General features: G+C 41.4%; 1 protein-coding gene across 1 annotated transcript in view; it reads right to left on the reverse strand.

The window, feature by feature from the left end:
• Positions 1–23,211, reverse strand: part of cwf19l2 (CWF19 like cell cycle control factor 2) — a gene marked incomplete at its 5' end in the record, with an annotated part of 149,647 nt that overhangs the window by 118,910 nt on the left and 7,526 nt on the right. The window contains one exon of the mRNA XM_084308552.1: positions 20,506–20,616. Within this exon, the coding sequence (XP_084164678.1) occupies positions 20,506–20,616 (111 nt within the window). The remainder of the gene's footprint in view (positions 1–20,505; positions 20,617–23,211) is intronic.

The following is a 23,211-nucleotide window of genomic DNA, read 5'->3' on the forward strand; positions in this document are numbered from 1 at the left end:
TAAGCCGCACCTGACTATAAGCCGCAGCAGCTAAATTGAATGATGTGTACATATATAAGCCGCACTGGACTATAAGCCGCAGGTGTTTTAATGTTTAATTACCATATGTAATTAGCATTGGGACACAATACTGTCGGACAAATAACAAGAATTAACTCATTTACAAGTTGTATTAAGTTTAGCAAATAAGGGAACAGATAAATAACATTTCAATGCAGTCAAAAAAGCTATATTTAGATTTTTACATTTTCGGGTTTGGTCACGTTGAGTCACATATAAGCCGCACCGTTATATAAGCCGCAGGGTCTAAAAATTGGGGGGAAAGCCGCGGCTTATAGTCCGAAAAGTACGGTAATAGCGTGTCTGTACAAGACACGGCAACGTCTATAGTGGAATTGACGTATACGGCTATAACTCAGCATTTCGGGAATTACCCTAGACCGCTCTAAAACCATACTTATATTCACCACGGTATAACACGGGAACGTATAGATGGAAACAATTATTCTTTTTCACATATTGAACGATAGATAGGTGATGTCAAATGGGCCATAGTATTGTATCCATAGCTATAATATAGAATATAGTTATAGCCCTGCAAACACTGCCACGTATTCCTACTGTATACTTTAGAGCAGTGGTTCTCAACTGGTCTAGCCTCGGGACCCAACATTTTCCTTAGTCATTAAGTCGCGACCCAAAATGTTGAACCACTATGATTTATGTAAAAAAATAATGCAGTAATACGCAATCTTTCAAAACATGAAATAAACACAAAAAAGTGCAACAAAAGTGCAACTATTGCTAAAAACCCAATAAAATAAAAGAATAATAAATAATATATGCTTCTTAGCAGATTTCTTAGCTTAACATAACAGACCTAAATTTGGGGGAACTAATGGGATAACTGAGTTTGCAACAAAAGTGCAACTAGGGCTAAAACCCAATGAAATAAAATAATAATAAATAATGTGCTTCTTAGCAGATTTCTTAGCTTAACATAACAGACCTAAGTTTGGGGGAACTAATGGGATAACTGGGGTTGCAACAAAAGTGCAACTAGGGCTAAAAACCCAATGAAATTAAATAATAATAATAAATAATTATGCTTCTTAGCAGATTTCTTAGCTTAACATAACAGACCTACGTTTGGGGGAACTAATGGGATAACTGGGGTTGCAACAAAAGTGCAACTAAGGGCTAAAAACACAATAAAATAAAATAATAATAATAATAAATAATATATCCTTCTTAGCAGACTTCTTAACTTAACATGCAGGGAACTAATGGGATAACTGGGGATGATGTTTGCTCCTGACAAGAGTCTCAAAGTCTGGGGTGATGGTAGACAAAGCAACTATGAGGTCATGCTCAATGTCCAATCTGTTCCTCCGCTTTGTCTTCAGCTGGACCAGAGCTGAGAAACCACTTTCACAAAGATAGGTAGTGAAAAAAAAAAAGTGAAAAAAAAAAAAAAAAAAAAAAAATTACACACACATCCGCGACCAGTGATGCCAGTAACGCGTTACTAAGTAACGCGTTATTGTAATCTGATTACTTTTCCCCGAAAATAGTAATCTAACGCGTTAATCTTTAAAAGCCAGTAATCTGATTGCAGTTACTTCTGCTTCGGCAAATAACGACGGGTTCGGGAGTCGAACCCGGGTCGGCCGTGTCGCGGCTGAGCGCGCTATGTGGTTTGCCACTGGGGCGCCAGAAAAGCAGGAGTTTAAAACCATAAATAAAAGGGGGGGCGGCTACGTGGTGCAGTGGGCAAGGCGCTCACCACGAATACTGCAGACTGGGCTCGAACAGGTAAGCCTCCCTGTTCGAGCCCAGCGCTCCACATTGCTTTCAGTTTAGCTGGTCGTCCTCACTAATACACATTGGCCGTATTAGGGGGAGGGAAACTGATGGGTGGGGATCGGGCGTTGTGGACAGCGACTCCTACAGGTCGGTTGGTGCGCCTGCACAGTAGAATCAGGAAGTGACGGGGGCGGGGCCCCTCCAAAGCCCAGACCCCTGACGCTGAAAGATCGAGCCGCGCAGGTGGAAAGATGCGACTGCTGTTACCTCGAGTATTGGAGGGGACTCGTGCTATGTATGACTTAGTCCAGGCATGACTTGTGGGAGGCATGAAACAGCGTTCAAAGACAGGGGAGGGTTGAATAGACCTATCTCAAACCCTGCCCCTTTTCTTGATCCTCCAATCACAGCTGTCGCTTACCTCGAGTTTGTCCAAGTGGCTGTGCATTACTATTTCGTTACTATCTCATCATAAATTCATAATGCAGGCGGAATGCAGTATTTTATTTAGTTTTCGACAGTCAAAAATACATTTTGAGCTGTTTTCTTCTTTGGGAGTGACGTGGTGTGGCAGTGAAAGGGTTAAATACAAGAATGTGTCCCGCGGCGTGACTGGTCCCTCTGTCTGTGAGTGACTCTGCTTTGGTCCAATCACATTCCCCATACACAGTCTGCGAATCAGAGGCAGAGTAGGGCGGGTCTTCACAGCACGTCATGTGACATATGCGCCAATCGTGTGACAGCAGGGCTCCGTCGTCGGAGAATTCCACCCCAAAACGCTTGGCAAAATTCAAAGTGAAACCGCAAGATGACTTTTGCGGTTTCTGTTCAGAATTCCACCCCAAAACGCTCGTCTAAACGTAGCCTCAGTCACTACTTCACGGCGGAGGAAACAAAATACTGTCTACCGCTAAAAACAGCACATCCAATTACATTGAAAGCATCTGGAATCACAACACTAGCCGACGCTTCGACTAGGTACAGGAGGGTTGATGGTGGCAGAGCAAAAGCTCTTATTTGCCAGATTTACAGTTAATTTACATGTTAAAGAGAGACTGATTGTATGTTTATAGAGAGACATTTATAAAAACAATTTAATAGTTACAGTTGATATAATTGAATAGTTCAGCCTGCATTTGTTAGATGTGATACACTGGTTTTGTAAAACCACTGGCTGGCTGCTCTAATGCTGTGAGCATCATAGACTGTTGCTTTACCATACTTGATGGTACAGAAGCTGAAGCACTAGTTTAACAATTTACGTTATGTGCAGAGAAACAAGTTAAAAACAATTTATGCACTTTCAATAAAGCGTTTAAGAAAAAACTGTTGGGGGAACGACGACGACTTCGTAACCTAGTTACTTTCAAAGTAACTAAGTTACTCTGATAATCAAGTAATCAGTAAAGTAACTTAGATAACTTTTTAAAGGAGTAATCAGTAATCAGTAATCAGATTACTTTTACAAGTAATCTGTGGCATCACTGTCCGCGACCCACTCAAAATGGCCCCGCGACTCACTTTTGGGTCGCGACCCACCAGTTGAGAAACACTGCTTTAGAGCGTCTGCCTTTTAACAACACATCACGCATATCGCTCCGGCGCTGATTGAGTTAAGCTAACATTTAATAACATTTTGCTAAAGTCGTTTGCGTTGCTCGCCTGGACACGTTACTGTTACGGTTTCCAAATCAAAGGTATATAATAGGTATTATGCTTCATCATGAATGCATCAAAGGGGGGGGGGGGGTTTGGGGATTGTTTTTTGATGCTCTGATTGCCAGCAACGGCATTAGTTTTGAATACTACATACGTTGATCGGCTGGATCGATGTGAAATCATTGTAGGATCAAGGTGGAAATTATGTCAGATAGTCCTTACCTGGGGCGGCTGATTGGCGCAGTGGGCAAGGCGCTCGCTTCTAACGCAGGAGACGCTGGGCTCGAGCCCAGCTCTCGGCGTTGCTACCGGCTGGCCGGTCGCTCATACTAACACAATTGGCAAGTGTTAGAGGGTGGGAAAGCCAGTGGTTGGGGATTTGACGTTGTGGACAGCGACTCCTACAGGTCGGTTTGGTGACGCCGGTGCGACGGAAGTGACGGGGGCAGCGTGAGCCTCCCACGCGTTACTTCTCGCCACTGAGAGTTCGAGCTGCTGCGGCGAAAAGATGCGACAGGCTGCCTCCTCGTGTACCGGAGGGGACACGTGATGCAAGGCTTCTGTCCTCACTACAACCGACCTGTGGGAGGCATAGTCTAGCAATGTTCAAGACAGGGGAGGGAAGAATTGGATATACAAAATTGGGATGGGAGAGAAAGAGAAAATGGGGAGAAAGAGTGGATAAAAAAAAAAAGATAGTCCTTACCTTTGATCGGGGTTATTCCAAAAAGAATATTCCAATTGTCTGATCGCGATTTCCAGTATTGATGTCCATCGGGTCCATGACATGAAGTGGCACAAGATATGCCTCAAGTGTGCTGAACGCGTTTCAAAGTGCTCGGATGAAGCGATTCACTTCGCTTGGTCTAAATTCTCCGCCCGGAAGAAATTAGATGTGAACACAGTGTGGAACAGGGTTTCAAAGGGTAGGCGATACTGCCACCTAGCAGGACCTGGCCGGTATTGCACTCTCAGGGTCTCAGTATAGCTTTCAACAGTAACATAGAGGTCCGTGAGACTGAGTCTGTATAGAATAAAATAATCGAATAAAAGAAAAAACGATGAAAACGATCGAAAACCCGACTATAGTCGTGGTTGGCCGTGAATGAGTTAACGGAGCAAAAAAATTAAAACACAACATTTTACAGTAAAGCAAAAAAGAGTAAAGAAAAGAAAAGCAGGATTTTTTTTTTTTTTTTTTTACGATATTTTTTTTGGCGTTTTATCGCTTTATTTCTACTGGACAGTCCAGTAGGGAGAGACAGAGGAGGAATGGGAGACAGAGTGGGGGGAAGACATTCGGCAAATAACGACGGGTTCGGGAGTCGAACCCGGGTCGGCCGTGTCGCGGCTGAGCGCGCTATGTGGTTTGCCACTGGGGCGCCAGAAAAGCAGGAGTTTAAAACCATAAATAAAAGGGGGGGGCGGCTTCGTGGTGCAGTGGGCAAGGCGCTCACCACGAATACTGCAGACTGGGCTCGAACAGGTAAGCCTCCCTGTTCGAGCCCAGCGCTCCACATTGCTTTCAGTTTAGCTGGTCGTCCTCACTAATACACATTGGCCGTATTAGGGGGAGGGAAACTGATGGGTGGGGATCGGGCGTTGTGGACAGCGACTCCTACAGGTCGGTTGGTGCGCCTGCACAGTAGAATCAGGAAGTGACGGGGGCGGGGCCCCTCCAAAGCCCAGACCCCTGACGCTGAAAGATCGAGCCGCGCAGGTGGAAAGATGCGACTGCTGTTACCTCGAGTATTGGAGGGGACTCGTGCTATGTATGACTTAGTCCAGGCATGACTTGTGGGAGGCATGAAACAGCGTTCAAAGACAGGGGAGGGTTGAATAGACCTATCTCAAACCCTGCCCCTTTTCTTGATCCTCCAATCACAGCTGTCGCTTACCTCGAGTTTGTCCGAGGAAGTCCGAGGTAAGCGACAGCTGTGATTGGAGGATCAAGAAAAGAGGGCAGGGTTTGAGATAGGTCCATTGGACGATACGAAAATTGGGATGGGAGAAAAATAGAAAATGGGAGAAAAAGTGGATCAAAAAAATAAAAATTAAAATAAAATAGCAAAACATGATTAAGAAAATAGCTAAAAAGCATAAATGACAACATGGATTTTAAAATCAGCTAAAAGCAAGAGTATAAAAATAGGTCTTGAGCTGTGCTTTAAAGCTATCCACAGAGGCTGCCTGTTTTATATGTAGTGGGAGATTATTCCAAGCCGTCGGCCCATAGAAACAAAAAGCTGCTTCGCTGTGTGTAGAAACAAAAAGCTTTGCAGCGATATTGGCCGCCATGCGCATTCTGCCAATAACGCTGTCCAGCGATTTTGAGATCAATATTTAATTTTTTCGCCATGGCATTCATAATTCATATATACACCCGCGACGCTGCAGCTGGACCCTATAGGTGACGGCAACAACGGCTCAATACCGCCGCCTGGTGGATGGTCGGGCGAGTTACACTCGCCTACAGGATATGGCTGATGTGCATCGATTAAACTCATCCGGCCGTCACATATCGTTGCAAGACTCCCGTCAGACACAATGTACATAATGGATTGCTTTCTAAACTTAATAATCTATATGATTTCGGCATTCATTGCGACATACAAACCGGAAATGGACCTAGGCGATCGGCGTCGTATACTTGGGATCTTTCACCGCCAGTCTCTTTGACCCACGGTAAGAGGAATATAACGTTATTTTCAATCCAATTGTGAGTTTCCTTGTGAGCAATATATCACCCAACCTACATAAAGCATTTACTGATGATCGGGGAATTATAAACGACCCCCCCCTCCTTTCCTCCACGCATGATGAAGCATAACGTATACCGATCATATACAGTTGAATTTTTTAATATAGCGTGTATGGGGGGGAAACGATAATCTATATAATGCGTTTAGGCCTATAACTCACGTTCTAGGAATTACTGCAGAAAACGATAAAAACATACTTCTATCTATTCTAGAAGGTATTTTTGTATGAATGTATGAATGAAAAAATATAACGTTCCCACATCCTGAATGATAATCGATGTTGAATGGGCCATAGTAATGTCAATATAGCAATACAATTTAAAAAGTTATAGCCCTGCAAAGAAGGTGAGCCACTCCATAGACTTATAGCACTGGCAGACTGGGTACAATGATGGGTACAATGGCTGGCAAGGAATGTGTTAAGAGCTTTAAAAACAAGCAAGAGAATTTTTAAATCAATCCTAAAAACAATCGGGAGCCAATGCAGTGAAGCTAAATAAGTGATAGTAAATATATTATATATATTGTAGATAATATACATATTGTAGATATTGTAGATGTTAGATATTGTAGACATATATATTGTAGGTAGAGTAGATATTGTAGATGTTATAGATATTGTAGACATATATTGTAGATATTGTAGGTAGAGTAGATATTATAGATATTGTAGATATTATAGATAGAACAGATATTAGATATTGTAGAGAGTAGATAGTTGGGTTGTAACCATTCGACCTCACAACGATTCGATTACGATTATTCAGGCAACGATTCAATGCATCATGAAATCTCTTCATTTGATTTGATTCGATTTGATTAATTTTTGATTAATTTTCTATCAGTTAATTCCCCCAAAAAAGTTTGAATACACAAATGTGGCTGGGGGAACTGATTCACTCAGGATGAATGGACTATAGGTCAATAAAAACTATACACACAAAAAAAAACATTAAATATATATATATATATTTTTTTTTTAATTATAATTGATTCTAACATATTCAAATCGATGCATCGAATCGAAGACATTATAATCGATACATTTCGATTAATCGATGCATCGTTACACCCCTAGTAGATAGTATAGATATTGTAACTATAGTATATATTATAGATATTGTAGATATTATATATATTGTAGACATAGTAAATATTAGATATTGTAGACATTGTAGATAGTCGATATTATAGACATTGTAGATGGTCGATATTATAGATATTGTAGATATTATAGATATTGTATACAAGATACAAGATACTTTAATGCCACACAACGATGGTTGGTGGTAATTGTTTGCGGTACAGTTTCTTAAGCACTGGGACATCAACATGAAACATCAGACATCAAACACCCACCTCCCAATCCCCACAATAAATACATATATACATAAATACATACAGGACAGTCACATGTAACAGTGTCAGTCAGTGACGGATGCTTGCCCGTCTGTGCAAAGGGGGACAGGGCAGGGTGTTTAGTGTTCGGACTGCTGTTCGGAAAAAACTGTGTGATTCAGTTAGGGTTATGGGTTGGTCTGAGATGGTTATTGGGAGTATGGGTGTTTTTTTTTTATTCCTGAAGTCTATGGCAATTTCCATGGTTTTGGAGGTGTTGAGCAGGAGGTTATTGGATGAGCACCACCTCACTGCTCTGTCCACCTCCTGCCGGTAAATGGACTCATCATTGTTGGAGATGAGGCCCAGGATGGTGGTGTCGTCGGCGTACTTCAAGGCCTTGACTGAATACATTGTAGATATTATAGACATAGTAGATATTATAGATATTGTAGACATAGTAGATGTTATAGATATTGTAGACATTGTAGATAGAGTAGATATTAGACATAATATATATTGTAACTAGAGTAGATGTTATAGATATTGTAGATATTATAGATATTGTAGACATAGTAGATATTATAGATATTGTAGACATTGTAGATATTATATATATTGTAGATAGAGTAGATATTATAGGTATTGTAGGTAGATTAGATATTATAGACATTGTAGGTAGAGTAGAGATTATAGATATGGTAGATAGTCGATATTATAGATATTGTAGATATTATAGACACTGTAGAAAGAGTAGATATTGTAGATAAGAGTAGATATTATAAATATTGTAAATGGAGCAGATATTATAGATAAAGTAGATATTATAGATATTGTAGACATAGTAGATATTAGATATTGTAGATATTGTAGGTAGAGCAGATGTTATAGATATTGTAGACATTGGATATTTTATAGATATAGTAGACATTGTATACAGGGCTTGACATAAACTTTTTGGCTCACCAGCCACTGGTTTTCCAAAGTCACTAGCCACTCAGCATTTTCAGCATAACATCCAACGCCAAATGGGAGGGGAGGGTCAAAGGTCAAGGTTTCCTGACCTCCACGTGGGTAGGCAGGTGGTTAAGGTTTCCTGACCTCCACGTGGGTAGGCAGGCGGGCAATAGAGTGTGGGTAAACGGCAGGGGTAACTATGACTAGGGCTGTCTTAAATACTTCGAAGCTTCGTTCGATGGCACAAGCTTCGAACATAAAAAAAAAACGAAGTTTAAAAAAATAGATATATATACCGTATATAAAAAAAGATTAATAACATATATATATTTTTTTTGCCTCCAAAATCTTGCGCCTCCATTCCAATGAAACGAAAGTAAGCGGCGCCTTCCCGCCTCCATTCCAATTAAACGAAAGTAAGCGGCGCCTCAACTCCACCTCTCTACAACAAGCACGTGGAGATTATCTGTGTTGAAAACAACAAGGACATGTGCAGCAGACATGTCGACGAAGAAGCGAAGCAATCCCGTTTGTTATTTAAGACTATGTGGGACAGATTTGTGTTCATTGTGTAAAGTGTCCCGACCCATATAAAAATATGTCTTAATAAAACGTGCTTAATTAAGTCGAATTCTGCCTTTGTCTCTATCAATTACATATAATTTTTTTTTATCCACTTTTTCTCCCATTTTCTATTTTTCTCCCATCCCAATTTTGTATCGTCCAATTCAACCCTCCCCTGTCTCGAACGCTGTTTCTTGCCTCCCACAAGACGGCTGCAATGTGGACGAAGCCATACATAGCACGAGTCCCCTCCGATACTCGAGGTAGCAGCCGTCGCATCTTTTCACCTGCGCTGCGCGATCTTTCAGCGTCAGGGGTCTGCGCTTTGGAGGGACGCCGCCCCCATCGCTTCTTGATTCTACTGCGCAGGCGCACCAACCGACCTGTAGGAGTCGCTGTCCACAACGTTCGATCCCCACCCCTCAGTTTTCCCTCCCCCTAATACAGCCAATTGTATTAGTACGGACGACCAGCCAAACTGAAAACAATGTGGAGAGCTGGGCTCGAACCCAGCGTCTCCAGCATTGGTGGTGAGTGCCTTGCCCACTGCACCACCTAGCCGCCCTACATATAATTATTTATATAATTGTTTGCTTGATAGACAAAGGTTGCAACATAATTATGTAATGTCATGTCGTTGGCTGTGAGAGCAGCCCCACTGCACCCAGGCAGCGCAGCCGAGTGAAACCTTGTTGGCTGCGTCAGTCACGAAAGGGGCTACTTAATTCATTAATCAAATCCACTTTATTCATAGAGCACATTTAAAAACAACAAAGTTTGGGCGGCTACGTGGCGTAGTGGGCAAGGCGCTCGCCACAAATGAGACGCTGGGCTTGCCTGTTCGAGCCCAGCGCTCCACATTGCTTTCAGTTTAGCTGGTCGTTCATACATTGGCCGTATTAGGGGGTGGGAAACTGATGGGTGGGGATCGGGCGTTGTGGACAGCGACTCCTACAGGTCGGTTGGTGTGCCTGCGCAGTAGAATCAGGAAGTGTCGGGGGCAGCGTGAACCTCCCACGCGTTACTCCTCGCCACTGAGAGATCGAGCTGCGCAGGTGAAAAGATGCGACTACTGTTACCTCAAGTACCGGAGGGGACTTGTGCTATGTATGACTTAGTCCACATTACAGCCGGCTTGTGGGAGGCAAGAAACAGCGTTCGTGACAGGGGAGGGTTGAATTGGATGATTACGAAATTGGGATGGGAGAAAATATAGAAAATGGGAGAAAAAACTTCCGGTTTAGCGTTAGAATGGAGTAGGTCGCATGTGACACAGCTGCTCACCCGTTATTTCTTTTTTCGTTTTAAAAACATATTTTTAAACCATTAATGCGTTTAAAACTTGACGCATATATCAACTGAGACTATCAACTAACTATATTGACCAAAAGAATCGAGATGCCAAACACAAGGAAAGACACAGCGAAACCAAAACCAGTCGAAGAGGTCCCGCCGCGGGACCCAGGATTCGTACAGCGGACAGCAGGAAATATAGACTTGACAGAGGCCGCTTCAAGTTCAACCCCATCAAATACCTCCGCAGATACCGAACATATCATCCGGAAAATGGAGGAAATGGGGAAGACAATAATGAAGGAAATGATCCTCCAATCACAACTGTCGGAGAAGATAATAACTCAAAAAGTAGATGCTATTAAAGAATCTATTGAAGGCAAAATTGATGCGCTGAGAGCGGACGCCGACGCACAGAATAAACGCACCGAGGCTCTGGAGAAAGTAGTGGAAGCCCACGAAATCAATTTCACTCGCATCTACAATGAAGTAGAGGCTAACAAAGTTAACTTAACTGCTGAGATGAAGGGGAACTACAATGAAATCAAGAAGGAGCTCAGCGAAATAACGTTGGAGCTTACGCGAATCAATAAAGAACAGAAAGCCAAAATATTCGAGATGGAATACCAAAAACGCAAGCTGAATATTCGTATTGTCGGTCTGGACGAATCAGTGAGATGTGCAAACCCTGAAGAGTTTGCCACAGAATTACAGAAAATCTTGGGAACAGGGATCCTTCCTAAAATACCGGAGGTGGATCAGTGCTTCAGATTGGGACCCCGCTCCAGTGACAATAACGCTAAACCCAGAGTGATATTGGTTATCCTGCGCCAAGTCAGAATAAAAGAAATGATTATTCGTGAAACTCGCAGGATGAAAGGCAATCTGAAATACATGGAGGTACCAATACACTGCTTTGAAGATTATTGTCATGATGTAGTGGAACTGCGTGCCAAGTTCAAGACGGTGATGTCTCAACTATACCTGGGGAAATACAGACCCCTACTAATATACCCTGCAATACTTCGCATTGTCGACAAACAAGGAGCAAGGGTTCTCCTCAACTCGCCTGAAGATGCAGCCAAATTCCTGTCTGAACAACACGCAGAATAGTGTATAAATGGCCTTTTAAATCTCAGTTATGCAAGGTCACCATATAGTATATTCTTTAATAACCGAGGATTTGGGACAGAGAGACCTACGTGCTCAGAGTTTTTGAATGCTTTCCCCGACGTGTTTATATTATTGCGGACATATTGGATTCAAGATTGGAACACTCCAGAACATACTGGAACATTCAGACAATGTAAAAATGACATATTGGAATAATCTAGAACATCGAAGCATTCTTTGATATATGGAGCATTCTGGAATATCAGCAATACGTGGTCATTCACTCTACCAGAAGCCCCTCGGGGGAATAATCAACAGCTATCTAGATGCAGAACCACAGAGCCATCATAGCCGGCCGGCTGAAAGATCACTCTACACAACGATCATCGCCCACCCCGGTCAGGGGAAATGCTGCATATACGTATTTAAAAACTGTTTTTTATTAATGGGAAATAATTTCACTACTTCTCCAATTTATACTTTAGATGTTTAAGCATAGCAATGCTCTTTTAAGATCTAAGTTAATGTTCTCTTCCTTTTACTTGTTTTTTTTTCTTTTTCATCCGCTCTCTCTGATTTATTGAGGCTCTCTCTTCAGTTCAATACCTTCATATTATTCATGGGTTACTATAAATTACACAAGTTCATATAAAATGTAAGTGATTAGGGGATGACAATTGAAGCTTATTTTTGGTCTTTATTTTTAGTTTATCTCATTTAAATTTTTATTTATTTATTTTTTACGGGTAAGTGGCCAAGCCACAGTCGACATTCTACTTATGGTAGAATTTAGAGTGTTAGATCCTATGGTATACATAGGAATGTTAAGGATAATTGGATCATTCTGGGATATCCGGTGGTGCAAGGGAGGGAGTCATACGCAAAGGTTGTGTTCATGGAACACAATCCTGTACGACTCTCGGTGGGAGGGAAGGGTAAGGGATTTTTATTTGTATATGTGTATGTTTTTAAGCTCGGCTCTCAACGGGACCTCACTAGTGGGATGTATATCTATTATTGCCTCGCACTCTAGAAGCATTACCAAAAATTACAATGCAACATGTATAGACTATGGCTAGTTTGAATATAATGATATGGAACACCGGGGGAATAAATAACCAACTCAAACGCAAAAGCGTGCTCACACTGATGAAAAAAGAACATGTGGACATTGCTCTGCTAAGCGAAACACACATTCTAGGGAAAGACATAGATAAATTAGCGGACAACATATACCATAATATCAGTCACTCCTCTATTGGTACGAGAACTCGGGGTGTAGCAATAGTCGTTAAACGTAAGTTGAATATTGTACTAAAGGGAGTATGGTCTGATGTAGAAGGTCGGATAACTATAGCTAAGATTGAACATAAGAACAGGAAAATAGCGTTGATAGCGGTATACGCCCCAAATTTGTACGAAGAAGATTTCTTCACTACACTAACCAATGCAATGTTAGACATTCCCGATTACTCATTTATAATAGGAGCGGATTTTAATGCCATCTGGAACCCAAGGATGGACAAATCTTACCTCGCCTTTTCCAGCGAACAAAAGAATTCATCGAAGGCATTAAAGGATTGGTCAAAGATTACAGGTGTAAATGACTTATGGCGGTTACTTAATCCCACGACCCGAAAGTACTCTTGTCGATCTGCGAGACATAATACACTATCCAGAATAGATTATGTCTTTGCATCACAGAGACTATTTGATAATTATGAAGTGGAAATGATACCCAACGCACTATCAGATCACTGTTATTTACTCCTTAAAGGTACATTTGGTATACTATCCTCCCGAGCCCCAAGATGGCGATTTAACTCGTTGCTGCTTAACAACAAGGAATTCATTACACAACTCAAAGAAGCTCTTATAGTATTCCAACGGGAGAATGCAAACTCGGTGCAAGACCCCAGAATAATATGGATGTCGGTAAAGGGAATGATCAAAGACTTCACGGATAGCTTTTCCTCCAAAATGCGCAAGAATCAAAGCACAAAACTGGATGAGCTGGAAACGCTTTACTCAACGTTATTTAATTCTCTGAAATACAACAACGCAACTCGACTAGAAAATCAAGTTAACGTACTAAAAATAGAGATCAATGCCATATACAGACAACAATCGGAAATACAAATACGCAGCACAAGACAACAGCAGTACTCCCATGGTTCCAAACCCAGCCACCTATTAGCCATGCGATTAAGAATTAATGCAACATTTGCAGATATAACTAGCATTAGAGCACAACAAGTACTTGTAACAGATCCTGTAAAAATAAACGATACATTCAAAGTATTCTACTCCGACTTATATAAATCAGAAATGACCTTCGATCAAAACAAAATGGACACATTTCTTAATCAAATTATTCTCCCTAAACTTTCAGAGGACGACGCTAAACAGTTAGAAATACCGATCACACTAGAGGAACTCAAGAAGGCCATAACCGCAATGAAAAGTGGTAAGGCTCCAGGAAGAGACGGTTTCCCATCAGAAATGTACCTTTCTTGTTGGGACATAATTGGCCCCTTATTACTAAATATGATCTTATACTCAGTCAAGGAGGGGAACTTCCATAAAAATGACAATATTGCACTCATAACAGTCCTCCTTAAAAAAGACAAAGACCCCAACGAGTGCGGTAGTTATAGACCTTTAAGCCTCCTCGGAACAGATATCAAACTGTACTCTAAGGTATTAGCCATCAGATTACAAAAGCATATGATGTCTTTAGTTCACCCGGACCAAACTGGCTTCATAGGAGGCCGCCTGATCACTGAGAACATAAGACGTATACTGCACGTACTTGATGCCGACAAGGAGGACACCATACCTAAGGCGATGCTGTCCCTGGATGCTATGAAGGCCTTTGACAGGCTGGAATGGTCGTATCTGTGGGCAGTGCTAGAAAGGATGGGGTTAGGAAAAGGATTCATCGATATGATTAAAGTATTATACAAAGACCCATCGGCCATGATTACAACAGGCACAATCATCTCTGAAATATTTCCGGTATCACGCTCTGCCAGACAGGGTTGTCCTCTTAGTCCCGGACTGTTCAATCTATCATTAGAGCCTTTAGCACAATATATAAGACAATCCCAATCCATAGAACCTATAATCAAGGGCACACAACAAAAAATTTGTTTATATGCGGACGATGTAATATTGTTCATGAAAAACCCCAATACCACATTGCCTCATCTGCTCAAGTTGATTGAGGACTTTGGTGATTTATCGGGATTTAAGATAAATTGGCCGAAGTCGGCTTTCCTTCCACTTAACACCCCTGCAAAAAAAGATACAACCCTCCCAGGACAGATACCGATGGTAAAACATTTCAGATGCTTGGGAGTGGAAATATTCCCTACCATAAGACAAACGGTGAAGCACAACTACACAAAAATCCAAAACAAAATCAAAGACGACCTTGATAGATGGGCAAAACTTAAAAACACAGTACAAGCACGGATATCAATAGTTAAGATGGATGTACTACCTAAAATCAACTTCTTCTGTTCAATGCTACCGTTACCCCCTCCAGAGGGTTACTGGAAAAGATTACACTCCTCCACATACAAATTTATTTGGAATAACAAACCACCACGTATAAAAAGATCCACCGCACAGAGAAATAAAGCAGATGGTGGCATGGCATTTCCAGATTTTTTCCTATATTTTAAGGCGTACTCATTAAGTCCATTGACAACATGGTTTGACTCCCAAGCATTAGCATCTTGGAGAAAAATAGAAGAAAACATAGTAGCCCCACATAGACTGAAGGACATAGCATACACTAAACTACCAATCAAGCACTGTGAACGAAAATTTGGCCCCATAATTACTCATGCGATCCGGATATGGCGTGAATCACAAAAAAATAATCCTAACCCACAAGAATGGCACAATCATACTCCCTTATTCAATAACAATGCTCTCTTAATTGGAAAACGACCTATAAGATTCCCTATATGGGAAGAGCAAGGCATACACTCATTAGGGGATGTTTTTAACAAACAGGGTTTTTGTAGTGATAAAGAAATACGCAAAAAATTTAATCTCACCAAGTCCACATGGCTTTTTCACAAACAGTTAGAGCTATGTTTGAAGTCTCACGGTGTTCCATTAGACAGACCAATTGAACACCACAGATACCACAAATTCTTCTACTCAAGAGAGACATCGAGAGGTTTTGTTTCAGAATTTTATCATCAATTACTAACGTCCTCGTATGAAACCCTCCAACTTGACTCTGTCTGGAGGAGGGATATACCAGACCTGGAAAATGACTTTGATTGGCAAGGAGCCTGGGCAAATGTCCGACTTACATCAAGGAACCCGGATCATCAACAAATCAATCTTAACTATATTCACAGGACATACTTGACTCCTATAAGACTGTGCCGAATGGGGCTCAAACAAGATTCCAAATGCACCCAATGTACAAATGGGGACGAAGGGACATTTATGCACATGTATTGGGACTGCTCACCAGTTAAGGCATTCTGGAAAGATGTGACCCAACAAATATCAAAACTCGTATCTTGGAATATACCTGTACACCCCTCGGTATTGCTGTTGAATGATGTTTTTGAGTTTGCAGTGAATCCACAGCTAAAGAGATTGGTTTTATCGGGTATCACAGTAGCCAAAAAGCTGATCGCATCACGCTGGTTTCAACCGGAAAAAATGTGCCGTAAAGTTTGGTTTCTTACATATCTCGATGTAATTTACCATGAAATATCTACAGCAAGAATTCTGGGTCTCAATGAATCCAAAATGTCAATGTGGTTAGAAGTGGTGGAGAGAATAAAAGCTAGCTTATAATGGTAGTGTCTGGTTAGGTGCGAGGGATAGTGGAGGTACTTCTCAAGGTGGGGTCCGGGAGGGGGGGGTTCGAGCTGGAGCATATGTGTGTAGGTTTTTTTTTTTAGATAACAGGTATTTATGGGTATATCTTATATAAGACAACTAACTAAAAGGTGATCTCATTGGATGTGCCCTGACAATTAATGCTTGTATATCTTATCGTGTGTTGTCATGTTTGTTTATATGTTTGTTTAAAAAATAATAAAAAAATAAAATACAAAAAAGAAAATGGGAGAAAAAGTGGATAAAAAAAAAAGTTTACCAAAGTGCTGTACAAGTCCCACAACATAGAATATAAAAAAATTAAAATAAAAAAAAACGTTTAAGAATTTATTTTTATTTTTTGAAGCTTCGAATTAAAATCGAAGCTCGGCCCCGAAGCTTTGATTGCCAAAAAAAGCTTCAAAGGTCAGCCCTAACTCTGACTCTCTTAACACTTTCAGCACCAGCCGTTTTATCCATCCTTGTAGTCAATGGGCCAAGCTTTAAAAGATAGGGATTTTCACTGTGCGTCACGTCACGATGTTTGCAGGGCTATATCTATATTCTAGCTATAGAGACAATACTGTGGCTCATTAACAGACACTATCCCTCGTCCAACATGTAAAAAGGTGTAAATTTGTTTTCATGTATACGTTCGCGTGTTATCCCGTGGTGAATATTGTATAGTTTCAGAGTGATCCTGGCTAATTCCTGGGAGCTGCGTTATGTGAATTTTGCTAAAGGCGTTCGCGTTGCTCGCCTGGACACATTACTATTTCCAAATCAAAGGTATATAATAGGTATTATGTTTCATCATGAATGCATCAAAGGGGGGGGGGGGGTCGTTTTTTTGATGCTCTGATAGTCAGCAACAGCATTTTTTTTTATATACTACATATGTTAATCTTTGCGATCGATGTGAAATCATTGTTGGATCAAAGTAGGATCGATGTAGTATAGTCCTTACATTTACTAGGAGGTATCCCAAAAAGAATATTCCAATTGTCTGATCGCGATTTCTAGTATTGATGTCCATCGGGTCCCTGACATGAACTGGCACAAACGACAGCGATGCCTACAGGTCAGGTCTGGGCGCCTGCTCAGCGAAAGGCAGGAAATGGTGAAGGCAGCGTGACCTCCCACGCGTTACGCTTCACCAATGAGAGTCCTCGCTGCCAGGTGAGAAGAGAGCCACTGGCTGTCTCCACACGTGTCGGACGAAGCGTGTGGTAGACTTCAGGGTTCCCTTGTACCGACCAGTAGGAGGAACATGCGCACAACAACAACCAGGTAGGGGAGGTGGGGAATTGGCATAATGACTAAATTGCGACGGGGAGAAAAATAAAAAAAATCAGGCGGAGAAAAAGAGGATACAAAAAAATATGTAAAAATAAAAAAAATGGAATAAAAGAAAAAACGATGAAAACGATGAAAACCCGACTATACTCGGGTTTTGGCGCTCAATGGTTGGCGAGATAACCCGACTATAGCCGTGGTTGGCCGTGAATGAGTTAAGGTAGCCAAAGGGGGGTAACTGTGATTTTGGGTGGGCTCCCACGGACACGCCCTTTTGCGGATCGATGCAAGATTTCTCGTCGGGAAAAAAGTTTTGCATGTGGAATTATTTGGGTGATTTTGTGCGCGCGCCCGTGCGTGGATCGACGCAAGATTTCTCCCGGGTGTAGAACTCGGTGGGGGGCACGTCGGGAAAATATTGCAGATTTTGCGCAAGCTCACACGCACGTGCATGTATTCCGATCCGCGTGAAAAGTTTTCACTGGGGTAGATGTCCTCGTGGGACACAATTTCCCAATGCATTGTCCCGTGGGATTATGCCCTCCCCGCGGCGATATTAATTGAGGGGCGGATTCGCGGTGATGGGGAAATGAAAAAAGATCACCCGCCAAAGTGGCTGGTAAGAGTGACGGAGTTACACGCCCCTGCCGAATTCTACCCGGATTTGGCGGGTGGCGGATGTTAATGTCAAGCCCTGATTGTATATATTATAGATATTGTAGATAATAGATATTGTACATAGAGTAGATATTGTAGGTAGAGTAGATATTATAGACATTGGACCTCATTCACCAACATTGTCTTAAGATTTCTCTTACGACAACCTTCTTGGAAGGTCGTAAGAGAAAGCCGATGACAATTACCCCCGGATTAACCAACGCGTGGAGAGGTTGTCTTAACTTTCCAAATTATCACAGCTGCGAACCCCTGAATGATCGTACGTCACTCATTCACAAACTGGAATGCGCATTCTTGTTTACTTCATTTGCATACAGACACGCCCCTCTAGCAAATTTTAACTCATTGGACGCCACCGCTTAACAGTTTGAGTGCCAGCCGTGTTTTCCTATTTACCCCCTTGAATGCCGCCACCCACTTCAATGATAGAGCTCTCATATTTGCGAACGCATAAACTACATCTTAAATTATGTGTCTAATGTGGCCGTCGCTTATCAATGACTTGTTTGCAGTCAACATTGTCGAAACGGATTTTTTTTTCCTTTTTTTTTTAAATCGGTTCATTTCCGTTTTATACCATTTTGAAAAACGCTTGTTTCTTGAAACTTCCAGAAGATTTCAGAAGATTCTGTGATAAACGGCCTTTACTGTATACACAAGACACGTTGTAATTTTTCGGCCTATTTATGAATCGTTTTCAAATAAACGCTAGATTATCGATAGTATGTGTACTTATGCACGCTATAGAAGCAGGCTGAAAAATCGATTCTCTTATTTCCTGATCACACACACATATATGGCACACGCTGATATATAGGTGAAAATATCTCTGATTATCCCAATACTGGTAAAATAGATTCCTTACCTCAGATCAGATGTTCTCCAAAAGGATTATTCCAATTCCTGATCGCCATTCCAAATATCGATCGCGTTTATTGATCCAACGCTGGGTGCTTGAACACATTATTCCACGCTGTTCTGCAGGACCACAAAGACTGCAATCGGCTCCGGTTACTTGCCTGAGAAGTAAAATGTGGATTCTGGACAGTTTTTTCCCCATGCGTTTCATTCAATCCATTCCAAAGGGGTGCAGTACCATCCGCGAGACGATAGGGGGCGGTATTTTCCCAATGGAGCTCAGAGAGAGTTTGCAGCACTAACGTGAGGCTAGATTGATGAAATATGAATGGAAATAAAAGAATAAAAGAAATATCGATTCCTGGCACTCAACGGTTGGATTGAAATAACGAGATATCTCGTCCGTGGCACTCAAAGTGTTAAGTGCGTGAGAGGGAGCTAGAGCGCCACCGCTTTAATCAATGGGAGGACTGGGAGATTTGCCAGTGCTTAAAGGGGACATGCATTGCTATTCCTAGCACTATTTGGGCAACTTTACACAATTCCTGTGAGTCTATGGAACACCTCTGTAAGGTTTTATTTCACACAGTCTGCGAGTGAGAGAGAGAGAGAGAGAGAGAGAGAGAGAGAGAGAGAGAGAGAGAGAGAGAGAGAGAGAGAGAGAGAGAGAGACAGAGAGAGAGAGAGAGACAGAGAGAGAGAGACAGAGACAGAGACACGACAGCGCGACGCGCGTGTGTGTATGTGTGCTCTGTCGCGAGGGTGTATCTGTTTCTCCCTCTCTCTCTCGCTCGCTCTAAGCAGGTCCCCTTCTATGCGCTACAACCACAGAGCCAATCGGATCACTATCCGCTCCATCCTCGCCACGTGACGTCACGATGCGAGTCAAATCAGAATGACCTAATTAAATCGAGCAGGAAATGGTCCGAGCTGAATGAGAGCAATCCGCCAATATGGTATTTAGAGACACAGACACATTTATACTAATTACTATTACTATAATACAATGCTAGACACAGAAAAAAGCCATTTATAATGCATGTCACCTTTAAAATATATCTATATGTGAATAGAATAGATATATGTAGTAAAGCATATTATGTGAATAGAATAGAAGTACTTAACCCAGCAATGAACGTCTGAACCACGTTGACAGACCACGGACAGAAGACGGTAAGAAGCTGATCCACCATGGCCTCGGTGGTGCACGTATTCATCAGGTTCATTCATTTCACGTATGTCCGTTCGAGAATGGGGACCATTGTAGATTGGTCGTATATTATAGATATTGTAGATATTATAGATATTGTAGAGTGATTCTGACCTGCTGGATCTGATGAAGACGTTGGTCGAGCTCTGGGAGGAGCCATGTGTTCTCTCCTCTCTGTATCTTCAACTCCTTCCTCCTCTCCTCCTTCTCATACTCCTGCTTGGCCTGGAGACACAAGGATCAGATTATATCAGATCATATTACATCACATTAGACCACATCACATCACATTAGACTAAGGCTGAGACGATATGCCATTTGGAAGAATCGATAAATTGGGACAAAATTATCTATATAGATTTTTTTATATTTTATTTTTTTATTATTTTTTAAACATACACATAAACATAACATAAAATTAGATATACAAGCATTAATTAACAGTACACATCCAATGAAATCACCATTTAAATAAATGTATTATACGAGATATACACCTAATACTTGCTATCTAATACCCTACACACATATGCTCTCGCTCGCTCCCCCCCCCCCCCCCGGACCCCCACTTTGATAATCCATCCATTATCATTCGCTCCTTACCCGGCACTACAATTCATATGCTAGCTTTTATTCTCTCCACCACTTCTAACATTGCTTTCAGTTTAGCTGGTCGTTAGCTGGTCGTTCATACTAATACACATTGGCCGTATTAGGGGGTGGGAAACTGATGGGTGGGGATCGGGCGTTGTGGACAGTGACTCCTACAGGTCGGTTGGTGCGCCTGCGCAGTAAAATCAGGAAGTGTCGGGGGCAGCGTGAGCCTCCCACGCGTTACTCCTCGCCACTGAGAGATCGAGCTGCGCAGGTGAAAAGATGCGACTGCTGTTACCTCAAGTACCGGAGGGGACTTGTGCTATGTATGACTTAGTCCACATTGCAGCCGGCTTGTGGGAGGCAAGAAACAGCGTTCGTGACAGGGGAGGGTTGAATTGGATGATACGAAATTGGGATGGGAGAAAAATATAGAAAATGGGAGAAAAAGTGGATAAAAAAAAACAGAGAGGCAGAGTTGATTTTGCAACAAAAAATATATTTTTTTTAATATAATCGAATTTTATTTTCCCATTCGAATCCCATGCCCATCGAAGAATTTAAGACAGCCCTAGTGTGTGTGTGTGACGTGCACTCACTGTAGTTTTTGCGATGCTGTAGTTGTCTCACGACACACAAACGTTAAATAATCGTTTTTTTTCTTTTTTTTAAGAAAAAAGTATTTAATTTAATTGTTTTACACATGCAAAGAAAACCGATAAGTGATGCCACTTATCGATTTCACGCAGTTATCGATAAATCGATAAGTGGTCTCAGCCTTACATTAGCCCACATCACATTAGACCACACAGGGCTCTACAGTGCGACTATTTCACTCGCATTTGCTGTGTGAGTAATAGCTTTGTGTAGTGGGTGTGTCAACGCGCAATTGTCAGAGCAGAGCGGACCTTCAATTCTAGAAGCAATGGCATCTAGCTCTTCAGCCCTGCGTTTGACAGCTCTGTGACAACTTATCTCGCGAGTCGCGCTGTTTCTATGTGTAATGTAAACTCTGCTACCAACAGATCCAATGGTCCAACATGCTTTGCATCCTCGCCATTCTGGAATGCCCACATCGCGCTAAAAACCTTAACTAATGTTAGCTGCTAACGCTAACTAAGCTATCCCTGGGAATGCTCAGAGGCATCCAATAGTGAGGGAAGGGGGGCTGAGCCCCCCCCCCCCTCTCCCTGCTAACAATCCTGATTCGATTCCTGAACCTATTTAATTCAAAAGGAAGATATTGATGGACATTAGCTATAGTATATAGCTCAGCAGCTGTAACATAATAATTTTATTATTTTTGATTATTTACGTTTCAACAGCGTCAAAATATTCATTTTAATTATAATTAATTAAAGAATTGTACAAAGAATTTTCCATGTTCCTTCATCTAAATATATCCTCCTACATTTCTTTGTGTGCTCCTAAATTTTTTCATTTAGGAGCACATGTGCTCCTTGGGGAAAAGGTTAGCGTAGAGCAGGGTTTCCGTTAGAATTTTTTTTTGCAGGTCTGAGTGTCCGGTAGATTTCAATCTACCGGACAAATGGGATAAATTCCGGTCAGAGTTTATTGAGCTTAAAAACAATTGATAGGCCTATATAAAGAATGACATCATCAAGGCATTTATAATATTTTAACTTAAAACTAGGCTACTTTTGCGTATATAGTCATTAATATATTCCAAAAACTTGAGAACTTGAACTTGAACTTGAAATAAAATAAGTCCCTCGAGACTTCGTGCTGCTGCCGACTTGAGGTGTCGGTGGGCAGTCTGCCCGACCTTAATAAACAGCAGTCTGTTATAATCACATTTTTATGAGCTAACGAATTCCGTTATATTGGACATTTGTATTAATTATATCAAGCGAAGAACTGAGAAATTTGGCAGAGACTTATATATTATGTGTGTGTGTTTGGCTAAAGTGGATAGAAAACACAGTACTGTGTAAAAGGCACCCAAGAGTTTTTATATAAATTGTCTTAGATGTAAATTTTTTTTTTTATTAGTGTGTCAGTAGACTACTCTTAGTACATTTTCATTAAATTATTTTTTAAAGCATCTTCATGGTTTAATAATGCAAACATATGTTGCAGGGACTTATTATAATCATCATATTGGCGTGACTGTATGCATCAAAGGGTTAAATCAAGCATTTTTAAGTGCTTTAGAGTTATATAAAAGAAGCAGTGAAGCCAGACCAGCACTCTCAGGTTCAAAAT

The sequence above is a fragment of the Notolepis coatsorum genome, assembly GCF_963971535.1.
Source record: "Notolepis coatsorum genome assembly, chromosome: 1".
NCBI lineage: Eukaryota > Metazoa > Chordata > Actinopteri > Aulopiformes > Paralepididae > Notolepis > Notolepis coatsorum.